This window comes from Rutilus rutilus (genome assembly GCF_951802725.1).
Source record: "Rutilus rutilus genome assembly, chromosome: 17".
NCBI lineage: Eukaryota > Metazoa > Chordata > Actinopteri > Cypriniformes > Leuciscidae > Rutilus > Rutilus rutilus.
Window position 1 is genome coordinate 6,501,031 of NC_140230.1, and position 19,311 is coordinate 6,520,341.

A 19,311-nucleotide genomic window follows, 5' to 3' on the forward strand; every position below is an offset into this window, starting at 1 on the left:
TCATTGTTTTTAAATTATTCCAAAGTGCAGATTACGTTATTTTGACATGTAAATAAAATGATTCACAAAAGTTGCAGGCTGCTCTGGTTTTGTTTTCATAGCAAATACATATGATATTTACTTTACTACTTATAAAACATTTCAGGTTGGTATTTTCACAATGAAATACAGTTACATTATTTCGGCATTTTACTGGTCAAAATACAACATTGTAAAAAGTTGTAAAAACATTTTGGTTGCTGGGTACCACACCTTATATAGTCCCAAATCTCCAACAGGGAAAAATAGTTACAAAACATGCATTCATAGCCTATATCTAACCTAATAGTTCCCTGTCAGTTGCTGATGCTGAACCCAGTGTCTGAGGCACATGTAACTTAACGCCAATACTTCACAGTGCGCCCGAGCGGATAAATGAAGTGCCTGCTAACATGTCTTCAGCTTCTTTGTCTTCAGGAAGCCGCTTGTGTAGGTTCTGTGTAACAAAGCAGGAGGTGCGTTTCCATTAATGATTTGCGCAAAACTTTTGCGATATTTTTTATTAAATTTTTTTTTTTTTTTTTAATGTCGACATAAAACTATTGCGAAATGACGGCGTTTCCATTAACCGATGTTATGCGACTAAAGAAAAAAAATTCCTCTCGTGATAAGTCATATAAAAAATCATGGCAACGGACGTTGGTAGGTTTATGTACTGTATATCCCAGCCACCGCACTGGCCATTATTATTAATCCAAGGAGACGTATGTGTGTTATCCAATCATTAATGGCAAGGAAAGACCCTTATACTTGTGAGCGGCACATATGAGGAGTTTCTGGGTGTTTCTCACTCATATCTGCCTCGAGGTCTTGATTGTGGCATTTATTTGAGGTTTAGAATCCAGTATTCCTGTTATTTTTTTGTCTTTTATGAATTTAATAAAGAACTCTGTCTCGTATTCTGGCCAAACACACCGCGTCGTCTACATCAGGTGACCTGTAAATGCGCAAAAACTGTTTCCGTTGCAGTTTTGCAAAATATTTCTTTTTCGAATTGCCTGAAAAACCTCCTCATGCCAGCCTAAAAACATTTTAGTGATAAATGGGAGTTTTTGCGAAATTGACGTGTTTCCATTGGGCGTATTTTCAATTTTCGCAATTTTAATTTGGATGGGATGGGAGCAGTTTGCTCGCTTCTGCTTCAGAGAAACTAGTCAGTTTCAGCAAAAAAAAACAAAGACATGTCTAAAACCTCATATAAAACTTTTGGAGCTTATGACTCGAGCCAAGGCCTGACTCAGTCTAGAATGGTCCAGCCCGAAGTGCGAAGTCTCACTTGGTTGATTAGATGAGAAGTATCTGCCTCATTAAGTCTCCAGCTTCGGTGAGCCTTCCATTTCTCCCGGACCTACACACTGAGGTGGGCGGTTCGTGGAAACACCCGTACTCTGCTCGCACAGTCACGTTTATTTTGAGTTACGCAAATATCGAGGAAAAAGGGCTATGCACGAATGCCTCGGGTTTAAGAGAATTTGGTTAGCTATCTCTACCAAGGAACATCCTCATCTTTGAAGGCTCCCGTTCTCCCATCTAAGCCATGCCAGACAACATCGAGGCTGGTTGGCAAATCATATGTGGTGGCAGGTCAGATCGGTGGTGCCCTGAACATCATCCAATACTTCAGGCATATCAGGTCGACCTTCTTAAAGACCTGGACCAAGGTGAGGGTCTATCTCCTGGCAGTCACTAACAGGCGGCCATGGCAGCTATGGTGGCAGTGGAGAAGCATTTGTAGCTTAATCTGTCGTGCATCGGGGAAAGTAATAAGACCGTCCTCCTCGATTCCCCAGTCTCGTCTTCCAGACTTTCCGGCACTGCCGTGGAGATGGTGGTGGAGAAGTTTAGGGAGGCGAGAGCACAGTCCACTGCCTTTAAGAAGTTTATCCCTCGCCGGGTCAGGGTCCTTCGAAGACTTTGGTTCTTTCTCATCCTTCTCTGGGAACGAGTTCCTGAGACAGAAGTTCCTTCCTACAGAAGACGAGTGTGGCGGCCCAAGCCCCTCCTCCTCCGAGTAGCTGGAATTGGACCTCAGGGCCGTGATTTCGGCTTGGAAGAAGGAAAAAAGCTGGATAAAATTGAGCTCTCACCCAAATCTCTCTTTCCCTTTCTGGTGGTCTCTTTACTTCTGTGACTCTCCCCTGTGGGGCTAATGAGGTAGAGACGGTTTTTACCCACTCTCAGTCACTGATAGGGTTGCAAAATTCTGGGAATTTTCAAAGATGGAAACTTTCCATGGGAATTAATGGGAATTTAAGGGAATTAACAGGAATTTATGGGAATGAATGGGAATAAACTGGGAATTTTCAAAGTTGAAGGTTGGCTCTTATAGGGAATTTAAATATATTTGAGGAAAATATATTTTAGCATAATCTTGACTAAAACAAACAGATGCAGTTCAAATACACTTGAATATCCATGCCATTCCTCAATCACATGCACATAGCACACTGCTTACTGCATGGCTATTGAGACCACACCCCCTACTGGCACTGTGCATGCCTCCATCACATGTACAGAAGCCCAAAGCACAAGACTATTGAAGGCACACATTTGAGCCTGTGGACTAAACAAAGTGAAGTAAGTTTTGATGATATTATGGGGAAATATATTTATTAAATGTTTAAATTGCAAATATCACATACAAATGTATTGTAATGTCTAGTAGATAGCAAGCTGATAAGTTAGATACTAAATAAGCTAGCATAACTTTATTTACCACATAAGTAGGGCTGGGCAGTATGACGGTATATATCGTTACCGCGGAGGAAAATGTCAACCGTAACAGATTTTTTTATTCCGTGTATACCGCGACATGTAAATAAGTAGGCGTGGTTAACTCACGTGCAGCGTGCGTGAGACTGAGACACTGATATTTGTCAAAGAAACATGAAGAAAGACCAAGAGGATCCACAAAAGGAATTACGTTTTCAAAATTAACGTGATATTTTCAGGGGGGAAGGCGCAGAAATCAACTAGAGCAGTGCAGCACACTGAAAGTTTAGAGAGAAGCACATGCTCGCAACGGGGCTTACTTGACAACAAGTTCATATATCAATATTCTAACGAATAGAAATAACCTTAAATAATGTATCTATCCGTCTCTTATGTGTACAGTTACTTTCAGAGTGGACGCGCAAGCGGTTGCCGTGGTAATGAATATTTCCAAAATTCCCCAGCTTAACTTCCCATGGAAATTTATCGGAAACTTTCCGGAAATTTACCGGAAATTTTCCGCCCCTTTGCAACCCTAGTCACTGATAAGGCCTAATTACGGGTAGGCTCTCTTGTGAACATCAGGAACTTACTATATATGCATCACAAGTGGACGACGCTAAATACAGGTGTAAACGGGGTCTAAAATATTTTAAGCTTATCCACTTTCGACCACTTCCAGAGGCAGTCGAAAACAAATTAGACCAGATTGCTCTCGTGGTGTTAAAGGGATACTCCACTTTAAAATGAAAATTCTGTCATCATATACTCCATAGTATATATTTTTTCCTACTATGGAAGTCAATGGTACCAGAAACTGTCTGGTTACTGACATTCTTCTAAATATCTTCCTTTCTGTTCAGCAGAAGAAAGAAATTAATAAAGGACTGAAACAACATGAGGGTGAGTATATGATGACAGAATTTTCATTTTAAAGTGGAGTATCCCTTTAATGCTCATGTGGTCGAATGTGTTCAAACAGTCACAAAAGACCGTCTACTCTCCGCCTACTGACCTGATGTGTAAACATTATAGGAAGAGCTGTAGCCAGACGGGATTTAAACTTTGTCAACTGAAGACCCAAGTTTGATTTGAAGATGGAAAAACGTACCAAGCACAATATTCTCTCACTATTCCTGATTTCTAACACATACTCACAGTGTTCGGCTGGTCTTGTGGCTGTCAGAGCAGAAACTAAAGCTGATGCTCTCCGTATGTTTTTCCATCGTCTTTGGTCGCGATCAAATGTAAATTGCGCATGCTTATTTTGTCCATTAGATTGAAAGCCCATACATGTAGACCCTCCCCTTTGAAGAAATCACGACAGAAGTGTTTAAAAGTGGACAAATAAAAGGATTAAAACACCGGGTGTAAATGTGTCTCCCTCGTCTACTTGTGATCCGATCGACCAAAACGCATCTTAATAGCAGCGGTAAACAGGGCCTTAGAGCCTGGCAGAAAAAAATGTGTTGCCCTTCTTAGTTTTATTCTAGGAGTTGAGATTTTATTATGCTCCCGGGCGGCCCAATTTCTCCCATTCTATATAGGGGCCAAGTCTCCAGGGGCTACAGCCTTGCTACCAACTAATTTTCATCTTTAATAGGAAATTGATTGCTAAAGCAGCAAATTAATGAAACGTTATTTTGTGCAGGGTGCATTGCATTTTGGAAAGGTAAATTTACATAAAAACTGTCTTAAAGTGCTAATAAATTGTACCAAATTAATGAGCTAAATGAATGGGAACATTCAGACACGCATGCTCTCCCTGTTATCACTGTTATAAGCATTCAAGAATGAACTATAACCACAGGGTTTTTTTCTGCCGGTTTTATGTGAGGGTGGATATGTAGTGCTTAATGAATTTGGGCAAGCATGAGAACACAACAGTTTTTTATCAAGCCTCTTTAAAAGATGTTAATCATGTGCCCAAATTAAACAGTAGGCCAATCCAATACTTATATTGGATACATATCTTAATATGGATCAGATATCTCACTTCACACAAAAGTATCATCAATGATTGTCTAGTCACTAGTGTTTTATCAAACCTCACATCATCAAATATTGAGGGCAGAGTAGAGATCGAAGGTTTTAAAATCAAGAGGATTGCACCTGTTTCTGCGCATGCGCAGTTGAGCAGCGCTCACTCAGTGCTGTGAGAGTCTAGGGGAGCGACCCGAGAGCCGCAGTGATGCCAGTAACCCTCTAGGATGCTCTACACACCGATGCTTTTATTGTCGTCTGTTTCAGCCACAGGCCTTTGAGCAGATCCGGATAAATCCGGGAAGAAGGTGTTCCTCACAGCACGGAATAACGGGATCGCGCGACCTTGCGCTGAATGTCATTAGAAAGAGATTTTAATCTCGCTACGGTAAGAACGGAAATCATTCAATCAACGACGCTAAATGTCAGTTTAATGTGAAGTCTGTGATGTTGTTAAGTATTTTAGGGGTATGAGAGAGAATAGACTGTAAACGCAGCAATATTGCGCGTTTGCCGCATCGAAACGTTTGCGCGATTGATCCCTGAATGTTTGCCTTGCATCTTTCGTTAACCTGTCGTCATTTACAGGAACTGATAATAAAAGCCTTCTTGGTTCTTCTAATGGTGATTTGGGAGAGGCTGTGATGGCGTTTGATATGCAACGACATATTTGACCGAAACCTTCATTTGGCCTATAGCCTACAGTGTGTTCAACCGGATGCAAGTGTGTCTCTTCATGAATAATGTGTCATTTATTACCATTGTAATTCAGATCGTGTTGAGCAGATCTGTGCTGCTGACACGTGCTGTTCTAGTCTTTGTGCTGATGCTGAATTACACCCCACCTCCTCCCCATCACAATAAAGCCTTTTCCCATCCCCACCATCACTGTAATAAAACCTTTCCCAAACTACACACCAATGTATTAAAGCATGGCCACATGGCTTTCCAATTCCATTGTGTGTTTTATTTGACCATTGCACCAACTTATCTTTCTTATGTGTTCTCAGACCATTCAGATTTGAGTCTCAGCGATGGATATTTTAAAGCATATAATCAACGACACTGTGGAATTCTACAAATGGAGTCTCACTATTGCAGGTAAACTGGTCTCGACTTCAGCGATCTGAATGTGATGCATGATATCCATGCGAATTAATAAAGCCGGGAGCAGGAAAGGCCTGTTATTAGATTTTGACCATAAGACACAGCGACTGCAGGTTTCACTTTTGGTGAACAAGAACAGACTTTAATGAATGTAAATGTTAGAAATTATAGGCTACAATGCTGGCAATTATTGATCGGACAAGAAGTAAAATAGATACCTGTCAAAAGTTTGGAAACATCTCAATTATTATTATTTTTTTTTTTTAAAGTCTCTTCTGCTCTAGGCTGCATTTATTTAATAAAAAATACAGTTAAAACAGGAATATTGTAAAATATTACAATTTAAAATAGCTGTTTTCTATTTGAATAAAATGTAATTTAAATGATGTTCAGCATAATTACTCCAGTCTTCAGTGTCACATGATCCTTCAGAAATCTTTCTAATGTGCTGATTTGTCAGGAAACAGGAAAAACTGACCCAAGTGCATTTTATAGACATTTGTAGATTACAGATAAAACCGCAATAAAGGGATCTCATGTCTGTTTGTAGACAAGCGTGTGCAGAAATGGCCTTTGATGGACTCTCCGCTGCCCACGCTGGCCATCAGCTCCTCGTACCTGCTCTTCCTCTGGCTGGGACCGAAGTACATGCAGGGCAGAGAAGCCTTCCAGCTGAGGAAGACCCTCATCATCTACAACTTCAGCATGGTCATCCTTAACTTCTTCATTTTCAAAGAGGTGAGTTCACCCAAACTCTCAGCAGGGGTTTTATGCTTCATGCATACATATTTATTGCGTTTATCCTTTTTGAGAATGATTATTTAGTGTTTTTATTTAGTTTCAGTTTAAATCTGCCTATGGTGAATACACACCTCGTTTATTAGAAACTGCATATTCATCAGCGCCAAATAACTGCAGAACAGTGGTGCTCGTGCTAGCTGTTATACATGTACCATTACTGCTATATTTAGCAGTAGATTGTAACTACTGTACCATCTCTCTGGGTGTTTATGATTCAGCAACATCAGCTTCATTTGGACAGAATACATGATGGTCAGAAGTCAGGTTTGAGAAATTAATTAAATCAGCCAACATTGATTGAAATGTGAAAATTGTCATTTGCTGATGAGATTCTATTTAATCTTACTTTATATTGTTTTGGTTTATTGCTCATTTGCTCATTATTTTTTGCAAACTCCCATTTTTATTACCATACACCATAAGTTTATTAACATAGACCATAATGTCTTATGCTGCATCCTTTTTCGCCTACTTCTACTATGCAATAAAAGTACGTACTGTTTTTATTAGGAAAAAGTACATACTTTTAACTGTGTAGCAGAAGAGTAGGCAAGCTTTGGGATAAACTACTTCGTCATAATTGCGTCTTTAACGGACAGCTCTGTCGCTTTGTTACATGCATCCTGTCACCGCTTAAACAGACGCCAATCATCTTGTAAACATTCAATTTAATTTACGATGTAATAGAGAGAAATGTATTAGCATGTTGATCTGCCAGTCGTGGGTCTTTCATGCAGAGACTCTCCTCATGTTTTTGCATAACGATGCATTTAAAAGTTAACAAACTTTTATAAAAGTTCACAATGCTGTTGCAGATTAAATATAATGTTGGTATCATTGAATAAATATATTTTTGTCAGGTTAGATACTGATTATTAATCACTCAAACCGTTTATCTAAACCTCTCTACTCAACCGTTGGACTCGCATGTCCGCCATGTTTGTAGTTTTTTAACACTTTTTATTCATTCATGTTTGTAGTTCTAATCAAATCCTTGTCCAGCGCGCAGTGGGTTGTGGGCATTATTAGCCGTTAGAGTGTATACACGGATCCGTTCTTCGGATTCTAAGGCTACGTTCACACTGTAAGTCCAAATCCGATTATTTGTGTGACTGGAATCTGATCTGAAATTATTGAAATTATAACTGTTCAGATCCGATCTGTGTTTGTGTCCACAAACTTCACAGAAAGGGAACCGATACGGCATCCTGATTGTTTTCTTTATGTTACAAAAGCACAATGATTTGTTTTTATTGTGTGTACAATGATTTCGATTGATGTCTTACTCTTATCTGTATGACACTAAATGATGGAGTATTTTAAGTTGTTTCCGCTATTATAATTAGACAGAATCAAATCGGCATTGTGCCGATTTGTGTCGTGACTTGTATAAGTCTCACCAGTACAGTCCAGTGATGAAATATGTGTGTTCTGGAAATGGGAAGCCTCAGGTGCTGCTTTACTCACTGTTTCCTCATGGAAAGGTGAAGTAGGCTCTTTATCTCCTTCTCTTAAGCAATCAGAAATCTGGGAGAGGGGAGAGGGGCGGACATGAAAATTTACCCAACTCGTAATCGAACCGTGACCCCAAAACCGAGGAATGTACCGAACCATGACTTCTGTGCACCGTTACACGCCTAGTTGATAATTATATGTCAAAAACAACATCAACTGCAACATGGAGGGGTTTGCAATACAGATGTTGTCTTATTTAGAGCCGCTTTATTCATATAGATTTTTCATTCGACTTTCAGCATGTTTCCTATGACAACGTCTGACGTTTACGTTTTACGTGGCGTAAGAAATTCACATAAATTATGCGAAATACGATCAGATCAGTCAGACTGGAATGGATTTCCAGAAATTCGATTTGAATAGGATTTCAAACCACATATCAATGTAGCTCTTTGTAAAAATCTAATATCATGTGACCTTTTGCCGTTCACACTTGCTAAATCTGATCGGATTTGCACTGACAGTCTGAACGAGGCTTGACTGTAAATAGTAGACCATCCAGGTATCTTTGGAATACTCATATAAACATACTACATTTTGGGACACACCAGTTCTAATTTCAAATACTATTTAGGATGGATGGTATGCGATTTGGGATGCAGCGTTAGTTTTTCATACTAGATCTAGTAACTTTGCTAGTCCTAGATCTAAATTCGCCCTCTCTTATGCATGAGGTGAAGAAACGAATGAATAGGAATTATCCTTTATACCAATCGCAGCTCAGATCAAACTATTTTTACATCACATTCAGTGCTATTCCCTCAATGAAATAGTCCAGATGTCAATTATTACCTGTTCTATTCCAGCTCTTCCTTGCAGCACGGGCGGCCAACTACAGCTACATCTGCCAGCCCGTCGACTACTCAGATGATCCCAATGAAGTGAGGGTGAGTGTGCTTCCCACATAGGATCACAATGTTACCCGGACTCGGCACTGAAACTGGACACGTAATTCTGCTCTCCAGTTACTCGATACACTAAAGAGTGTTCCCGGAGTGGGATAACCAGGGAGTTTGGTTTCACTCTGAGACTTCACATTATTACATTCACAAACACCATCTTACTTTCATCCTCAGATACTAGTGTATTATTTATTTTTTAGCTAGGCCATGCACCATTTTAAATGCAAATGAAGTTTTTAATAATCTTATTTTTCAGTATAAATTAACCATCGTGATGTTATCATGAACACAACATTTTGAGTGTTTCCAGAAAGATTAAATAATATTAATACATTTGTTAAGCTGTATTGCACAGTGAATGATTGATGGCTGTGTTTCTCTTCTAAACTTGATTTCTTTGCTTTCAATTAATGTAATTCTCTAAAATGTGCAATCTGCTTGTCACAACTGGTAAAACAAGAAGAAGAGCAAGTTATCTATTAGCAGCCATAAAACTTTAATCATTACAAAAACAAAGACGAAGATCCATAGAGCAGGACCCGTTACTGTTTCTAATTATGCAAGTTCGACCAAATATGACATAATTGGTATCATTGCTCTCGGTATGTCTCAAGTTTAATTAATTTAGGCAAAATGAATCAAAAGGTATTAGCATTTTTTTTTTTTTATCATAAATTTTGAATGCTGCACTGATTCAAAAGAGACCAGTTTTATGATTTTGGAGCAAACCGTTCAGAAGTTATAGCCAAACACAGCCATTTTCATAACTCCTGACCAGTAGGTGGCGCTGTGCCGAAATGCTACACGTAGCCTCAGGTCATGATGAAACGTACCAAGATTCGTTTCAATACGCGTGTAAAAAGTATTGTGGAGATATAGCCTCAAATCCATTTTAACAGGCTCTTTATCAAATTCGTTCTCATGTTATTTGAGAACAGTTGGGATTTTCAAAAAGCTTTTGGTCAGCATGGTCTGAAGATGATATGGTGAAAATCAGACGAACCATCTTCGCTAGTTGTCTTTGTTTAGACAACACTAAACAAAGAGAGAACCAAACTGAGGGTTTGAATACACGGGATAATGAGAACTGAACAAGAAACAGGTGAAGAACATAATCAGTAACCATGGGAACAAATGAGAACATAGTTAGAGGGCGTCACAATCAGCTCCCGAGCTCGGGAATCAGTATATCGTGTTCATGAATTCGGGCACTGGACGCTAAAGGATGCTGGCTCACTACACATTGGGACACTGATGACTCTATTTCCGTGACAGCGTCCTCATTGTACAACATCACTACTGGTATTTATGAACAACAGCAGAACTGATATCTTTCTGACATTATTTGTAATGTCATTTAAAGTACATTATGATAAAGACTTTGCTTGTTTCTTATACGAGCAACATCTCAGCCCTAAATAAATTATAAATGTTAGCTAGATAATGCTCATTACCTGTTTAGCAATGTATGCTGAAATATAATAAAATAATGGTTTGTATTTAAAAAAATATGTTTTAGTCTGGGACAAGACTTAAGCCTTGTCTGTGAAACCGGGGTTATGATACTTGAGTAAAGACACATCTTTTCTTTTGATGGCAGGTGGCAGCAGCCTTGTGGTGGTACTTTATTTCTAAAGGCGTGGAGTACCTCGACACTGTGTTTTTCATCTTACGTAAGAAGTTCAACCAAATCAGCTTCCTGCATGTCTATCACCACTGCACCATGTTCACTCTGTGGTGGATTGGCATCAAATGGGTCGCCGGTGGACAGTGTAAGTATTAATTACACAGGCACCACACGCAGGAATAGAGAAATCCCTCAAGTCGCTACAGAAACACATTTCACATAGACAACAACACAAATGAGAAATATAGACCGTGTCTGTCAAGCTCAGAAAAGAACAACACCATAGAAGTCGTTCATTCTGTATGATTCATGCGCTATATTACAACAAATCTGTCTGAATAACAGATCAAATCTGACATTGCACTGATAATCTTCCACTCATATGAAATGGACTGAATGTGCATCTGTCTGTTTTGCAGCATTCTTCGGGGCTCATATGAACGCAGCCATCCATGTCTTGATGTACTTGTATTATGGGCTGGCCGCATTTGGTCCAAAAATACAGAAATATCTGTGGTGGAAAAAATATCTGACAATCATCCAAATGGTATGTGTGAAAAAACAAGTGCTGCTTTTGAGACTGATGTGGAATACAAGGTTGGTTCTTCAGTTAGGGGAACTTTAGACTTCTGTTTTATCCCAATTTTTATCATCAAATTCCAGAATTTACTTGTGGATTCTTTACTTCAGTATAATTTTTGATTATTATAACTTCCCCTTTGTAATCTATTTAAAAATATTTATTGATATTGATATTTATAGAATGCAGCTTCCGCTGTCTTTACCATCACAATATCAAGCATTTCATACAATTCAGTTTTCCCAAAAACATTTAAGCCGAGTAACTGTTTAAACATCAGAAATGCCATTAATTTTCACCTTAGTAGCTTTATTATGTTCAACATGTGACTAATGACTTATTCCAGGACATGTGATAAATGTTTAATATAGATGAAACCTACACTACAGTTTAAAAGTTTGGGTAATTTTTTTTTTTTTTTTTTGGAAAGAAACAAATTATTTTATTCAGTAAGGGTGAAGTAAATTGTTGTAAAGATTAATTTTTTTTATAATGTTACAAAAGATTTCTAATTCAAATAAATTCTGTTTTTTGAAGCAGCAAATCAGCATATTAGAATGATTTCTGAAGGATCATGTGACACTGAAGACTGGAGTAATGATGCTGAAAATTCAGCTTTAATCACAGGAATAAATTACGTTTTAACATATAACATGGCTGGGAGCATCAGACCAATTGTAACAATGAGTAATTAAAGACATTTTTATTAGATTTTAGTCAAAATACAATCACACAAATATGATTTAATTGCATATGGTATTTGACCAATAGGTGGCACTGTTACATAATTGATGTTGTGTGGTCAGTGTGAGGATAAAATGACGCATACAGAGTTTGGTGTCAATATGCTGAAGCTTTGCAGAGTTACAGCCTCAGAATCAGCTTGGCTCCATGCCATCAAATTTGTTGATGCTTTATTCGAGAATGGTTCGGTCAATCCAAAAGCTTATAATAACTTTTTGCCAGCATGGTCCGAAAATGATCTAAGCTGAATTTGGTTCGAAAGGAGTTCGAAAAAGTAGGTTTTCAAAGAAATTCAAATTGGCGGACAACAAGTTTGACCGAATATGACATAATTGGTATCATTGTTCTTGGTATGTCTCAAGGAATCTATCAACAGTTTCATTAAATTAGGCAAAAATGAGCAAAGGCTATTAGCATTTTTAATTATAGCAAATTTCATTATACATTGTGGCGCTGTTCTGAAACTTTTTGAGTACGTTCAGGGTTTGAGAACACACCGAGTTTAGCAATGATTAGCTAATGCATTCGTAAAATACACCCTTTTACGACAGAATTCAAAATAGCTGACTCCCTAAATAGCTGACTCCCAGCATTGAGTGCTGAGAAAAGCGCTATATAAATGTAATAATAATGAATGAATTAGCACTCGGTATGCTGCACCGATATGGGAAAATTGGATATCATTCGACTCGGTATGCTGCACTGAATCAAAAGAGACCAGTTTTATGATTTTGGAACAAACCATTTAGGAGTTATAAGTGATTTTAATGCCGGAAAATAACATGCAGTCAAATCGTCATGGAAACGCCATGGAATCAGAGGAAACAAAGTTATTAGCATAAACGTAAGTGCGATTGTGGACAGTTCTCCCAAAAATGAAAATTCTGTCATTAATTACTCACCCTCATGTCATTCCAAACCCTTTGGACTTTAATAATATCCATAAGAGATCATAAAACTAATCCACTAATCCTAATGAACTGAGGAGTTTAGTCACAATTTTCTGAAGAGACTCGATCGCTTTATATGAACAGATTTAATTTAGTCTTTTATTCACATATTGATCATCGAACAGAAGCTCAAACGTGCTAACATGAGAAATATCCTCATTGGTTCAAGCAAACCAATCAAGCGAACATGCTTCAACTTCTGTTTCCCTCAACTGATGTGTGAGTTAATGTTAATATGTTAATAAAAGCCTAAATTCAATCTGTTCATCATATAAAGCGAACGAGGCTCTTCAGAAAATGTTGACTAAACGACTCGATTCATGTGGATTAGTTTTAAAATCTCTTTATGAACTTTTTGAAGCGTTAAATTGGTAGTTGCGTAGCTGTCAATGGAGGGACAGAAATCTCTCAGATTTCATCAAAAATATCTTCATTTGTGTTTCGAAGATGAGCGAAAGCCTTACGGATTTGGTACGACATGAGGGAGAGTAAATGATGACAAAATTTTCATTTTTGGGTCAACTATCCCTTAAAAAGCTCCAAAATTGCTGTGATTAATGTTGAGACTGTCCTCTATCAGTGTGCCAAATTTCATAATTTTTAACAACAGTTCTATGGGCTACCATACACTCAAAAGTGGAGGAAGAAGAAGAAAACTAACCTTTGGTGCTTGGCCCCAAAATATATTCACATTCGATATAGTTCTTTTAAATGATAATACTATTTCACAATATTACAAACTACACAATATTAAACAAATGCAGCTTTAGTGAGCATAAGAGACCAAACCCAGACTTTTGAACTGTAGAACAACTTTGAAGATGTTTCATTTTTCAAAACTGCCCCTAACTGAAAACCAGTCATGTCTAAACCAAAGATCAGGCTCTGGGAACTTTTGAGTTATCATGTATCTTTTAATTTCTTCCACAGATCCAGTTTCACGTCACCATTGGCCACACGGCCTTGTCGCTGTACTCTGACTGCCCGTTCCCGAAGTGGATGCACTGGTGTCTGATTGGATACGCCCTCACCTTCATCGTCCTCTTTGGCAATTTCTATTACCAGACGTACCGTCGGCAGCCCCGCCGCGAGACCGCGTCCAAACCCGGCAAAGCCCTTCATAACGGAGCCTCTAATGGAGCCCTGACGTCTAGTAATGGAAACGCTGCCAAGATGGACGAGAAGCCGGCAGTGGCTGAGAGCGGGAGGAGAAAGCGGAAGGGCAGAGCAAAGCGCGAGTAAACGGAGGAGAGGGAAGCTAACACAAGAGGCCGCTCTGAAAGATTGTTCAGCTCAGATCAATCCCAAATTGTTACGACCAAACAGTATGGCCACTCTCTGCAGCAGGCGGGGAGAAGTACGAGCCTATATGTAGAGAGACTGAACAATATGATATCTTTCCATACCGCCCTCCTTAAGTTTAGTACATTATTCTATGTATCTGCCTTTTTTACATCACTGTTCTAATGCCAGAAAAGCCCCGTGTTTCATCAGTGTACAATGATTAATTGAAAGACTCTGATATCAGAGGGGTTTTTCATCATTTGTAATAGTGGGGTCCAAAAGTTCTTCTATTTTGCAACATAAAATGCTTCTTCACTAACTATTATCAGAATGACCATGAGATGACCTGATCTAGATCCTGACGTCGATGTTCTCCAGCATGATTTGAGATGATATAAAGAGCATCTTGAGCTTCAATGGAAAAAGAAAATCGCTCGAGAAAAGTCGCTTATTTGATTAGTCAAGAAGAAATTGAGCATATTTCGTCTTCATTTTACAGACTTTTGGACCCCACTTTATATCGTTTATTTGTAAAACATATTCTTGTGTTTGTTTATTTCAAACTTTTGTATTTCATGTAAGTTGCGTGTTGTTTAGCTGTTGGCAGGATATATTGCCAACAGTACTGTACTTTAAAACATAGATCATGTGGCACTGCATATTTCAGCTTCCTTCAAAATTAGGGATGCAACTTTACCAAGGCCATTGACTGATAATATACAGTAGTGGGCAAAAGTGATGTCCGGCCTTGGGAAATTGACATCAAATTTGTTCAAGATTTTGTAATCATTTTGTGTAGTTGTGCTCGAAGTCAATTGTTTTATTTGTGATAACGCATTGAAACATGCCAAATTGTGCAGACATCATTTTTAGCCAGCCAGGCTGTCATACAAAGAAATTATGAACATGCAAAAACCAACAGAATATTAATAACTGATTATATTGTAGTCAATGTATGATTTTTCATGTGAACCTTTTGTTTTTCTATGCATTTTTTTTCATTATTATTTTTTTGTGTGTAAAATAGCAACTGTAGCTGTAGTTAGCTGTTTTTTGCCAAATAATTTTGTTTGATAAATACCTTAACAAAGTTTAGTGTTTTGTTCTTCCTTCATATTTAATTTTATTTAAAATAAAAAAAATGTTTTCCTCATATTTTGATGGTTTAATCGAAATTTTAGGATCACTAAAAACAAAAATTCCCTCCGGACATCACTTTTAGCCACTACTGTATCCTATATATATTCTGTTGTCTGTTGTCTTAAAAACAGTGTTCACAATCAAATCTCTCATCTAGAAGTGAAGTCAGACGTTGTAACATCTAACATGAATGATAGGAAAGATAAATAACAGTTCAGTGCTTTTGTTGCCTGGCGTAAAAAAATCAACTGACTGAAAAGGATAAAATATCGGCTTCTGTTATCAGCCAATTCAGACCAATACTGATAAAAAAAGAATATGATAATGGCTCAGACAGATATATCATGCATCCTTATTTAAGCTTTTTGATATAACAGGGTTATCATCAAACATCTCGCAGGATAAGATAGCTTTTAGTTTACATTGGGAAATTACAACATCACATTGGGAAATATGTTTGTAGCTGCAATGTTGCATTGTGCGTTAATAAAGTCTTGAGCTCCCTGTCATAGTTTTTTTTTTTTTAATAGTTCCTAAATTCCTAAAATATATCATGTGTTTTGTCTTGAATTTTTTATAATATTGTATATTCTGTGCAATTTTGTACATTGTGCTTTTGAAAACGCAATGATCATCATCTATTCGTTTTCTTCTTCTTTTTTTCAAATGACAGATATACATTGCTGTATATAATAATAAAATAAATGGCAATACATAGTCAATGTTATCTGGCGTTTCATTTCCCAAAAGCCTCTCACTCTGCTGGCGTCATCACGCCTTCACTCGTGAGCAGGACATAAGTGGTTGGCATGACATTTCAAGCAGCGTCCTGTCGTGCAACATCTGGTAATTAACATTTTTCTGATTTTTGTGTAAATGTTTGTATTATGACTACTTATGTAGACAATGGAATATCTGTTCTTTTAAAAAGTAATAATAAGACTATAATAATAAGATGAATAGGTTAATCTCTACAAATGAAAATATTTTTAATGAAATCTGATCAATACTCTGGTGAGTTTGAACGAGTGGGTGGGGTTGCAGGGTCTGACACTGGTGGAATGGTTGAATACGTGACAGAAGGGAGAAAAGAAGGTCGGTGAGGCTAAAACTCTGTATTGTGAAGATAAGTTGAGACGGTAAGTGACTGGGTTGATCTGCCTTTGAATGGTAAATGGCCCAATGTATCTGGGACTCAGCTTGCGGCAGGGCAGCCGGAGGCGTATGTCCCTGGTGTAGAGCCAGACCTTTTGACCAGGTTGGTAGATGGGTGTTTCAGCTCTGTATAGGTCGGTCTGACTCTTGTGCCTCCTTACTGCACTTTGCAGATGGACATGTGCTTATGAGTCCCAGACCCTCTCGCTCTCCTGGAACCAGTGGTTGACAGCTGGAACCTCTGAATTGATTGTGGATGGTAGCCGGATGTTAAACTCACTGACACACCTAGGAGACGGAAGAATGCCCTCCATACTCTGGAGATGAACCGAGGTTCACAATCCGAGACAACGTCCACAGGTAAGCCATATTTGGGAAACACATGAGTGAATAGGGCCTCAGCAGTCACCACAGGCGATGGTAATCCTGTAACGGGGACGAGGCGGCAGGCTTTGTAGAATCGATCCATGACCACAAGGATACAGGTAAAAGAGTCAGAGACAGGTAGGTCCGTGATGAAATCCACTCCTAGGTGTGACCAGGGTCGGCCAGGAATGGGCAGTGGTTGGTGACTTGGAGATGATGCAGTCTTGGACGAAGCTGTTGACTTCCTGAGACATGCCAGGCCACCAATAACGGTTGCGGATGAGCGAGAGGGTTTGATGACCGCACCCCAGGGAAATGTGTTCCGAGTCCACGAGGAACAGTTGCAGAGCAGATGGAACATAAATCAGTCCCTCGGGACCTCGCAGCTGAGCAGGTTCAGTGCAGGTGACTTCCGCGATCTGGTCGTCCAGGGCCCAATAAATAGGTCAGACGAAGGCGGCTGGAGGGAGGATGGTCTCTGGATTACTGTTAGGTTGATCAAGTGCATGAATACAAGAAAGGGCATCTGCTCTCAGATTCTTCGTGCCAGGACGGTAGGGAACAGTAAACTGAAATCGGGTGAAGAATAAGGCCCAATGGGACTGGCAAGGGTTCAGACGTTTAGCCTCTCTGAGATATTCTAGATTCCAGTGGTCTGTAATGACCTCAAAGGGATGGTTAGCCCCCTTTCAGCCAGTGACGCCATTCCTCCAACACCAACTTGATAGCGAGAAGTTCCCGGTTACTGATGTCATAGTTCTGCTCCGCCGGGGTTAACTTTTTGGGAAAAAAGGCACATGGATGGAGTTTAGGTGGCTCCCCAGGGAGCTGTGACAACACTGCTCCCACACCAGTGGTGGAAGCATGAACTTCAACAATCAATGGTAAATCAGGATTAGGATGGATTAAGGTGGGAGCGGTGGTGAATGCCTCCGTTGCAGCTGAAGTCCAGGACAGAGACTTGGGGTTCTTGCATAACAGGAAAGAGGAGCTGATAAGGTGCTGAAGTTGGAGATGAAGCATCTGTAGAAGTTTACGAAGCCCAGGAATTGCTGAAGTTCTTTCACGGAAGAGGGAAGTGGGCCAATACTGCACACAACTGCATGGATGAATGATTTTCTCCAACATTTCTCCAACGTGAGGTACAGGTTGTTGTCTTAACTTTTGAAGGTCCTGTGCAACGAGGAGGTGATGGTTTACCTCGTTTTGGGAGTAGATGAGGATATCGTCAATGTAGATGATCACGAAGCGATGAAGGTACTCCCGGAACACCTCATTCATGAAGGCCTGGAAGACAGAGGGTGAGTTGGACAGCCCGTAAGGCATGACCCGATATTCCTAGTGCCCAGATGGTGTTTTGAAGGCGGTCTTCCATTTATATCCCCTTCGGATCCGAATGAGATTGTACGTGCTGCACAGGTCCAACTTGGTGAAGATGGTTGCACCTCATAGCTTCTCCAGAGCCACTGGGACCAGAGGAAGGGGATTTTTGTCCATGACAACTGTTTGTTGAGGGTACAAACCTCTTCTACATACTCCTCCATGGCCTGTAGTTCTGGAATGGATAATGGGTACACTCTTCCTTTAACCAGGGTGGCACCAGGCAGTAATTCTATTACGGATCCCATGGCCGATGTGGTGGTGAATGTGTGGCTTGTTGTTTACTGAACACATCCTGGAATGCCCCAGATACCTCATGAATCTTGACCTGGTGGTGTTTCTCTGGACAACGGTGGTTGCTTGTAAGAGCACATTGGAAGAATCAGCTGCTGGTTTGATTCGGATAGGAAGTTTTAAACAGGAATTAAAGGAGTCCTCACTCCATGAGAGGATGTCGCAGGTAGTCCAGGAGACATGAGGGGCATGTTGTTGTAACTAGGGGCATCCCAGGATGATGTTGGCCATTGATCCATCCAGCACCAGCAACGATATTGATTCAGAGTGGGTTACTCCGATGTGTAGTTTGAGGGACGGAGTGCAGTGAGATATACAGCCTTTTCCAAGCAGCTTACCCAGGATAGAATGCACATTCAGTTCCGTCTGAGTCTGACAAGGGATCTTCGGGATTTGGAAGTCTCTTGAAATGAAGTTTTCTGCAGAGCCTGAATCAATAAGGGACTTTGCTGAAACATAATGATGGCCAGACATCACTGATACAGGAATATGCAGCAAAGAGGTTATTCTGGGATGGAGAGACTAATTCGCAGCTGGTTCCTTTCAAGATTTTACTTTGGGGTTTTATAATGGAGTTTTTCTAATTATTTGTAAAATAAATCCTGTGCTAAACATAACTTGACTATACTTTGATGTTTTGTTTTTTTTACAATGTAGGCTATATTACACACACCTATAGTGAAAATGCACATTTTGAAGCAGTTAAATATTTATTTTTGAAAACGTATGTTT

The 19,311-nt window shown here is 39.4% G+C and overlaps 1 protein-coding gene across 1 annotated transcript; it reads left to right on the top strand.

Moving 5' to 3' along the window:
* Positions 1-4,894: 4,894 nt before the first annotated feature.
* Positions 4,895-15,328, top strand: elovl4a (ELOVL fatty acid elongase 4a). Its single transcript, XM_084435692.1, has 7 exons — positions 4,895-5,122; positions 5,745-5,835; positions 6,392-6,579; positions 8,964-9,044; positions 10,660-10,831; positions 11,106-11,233; positions 13,891-15,328. The coding sequence occupies exons 2-7, from the start codon at positions 5,769-5,771 to the stop codon at positions 14,200-14,202; spliced, it is 948 nt and encodes a 315-aa protein (XP_084291818.1). The 5' UTR covers positions 4,895-5,122; positions 5,745-5,768; the 3' UTR covers positions 14,203-15,328.
* Positions 15,329-19,311: the final 3,983 nt, after the last annotated feature.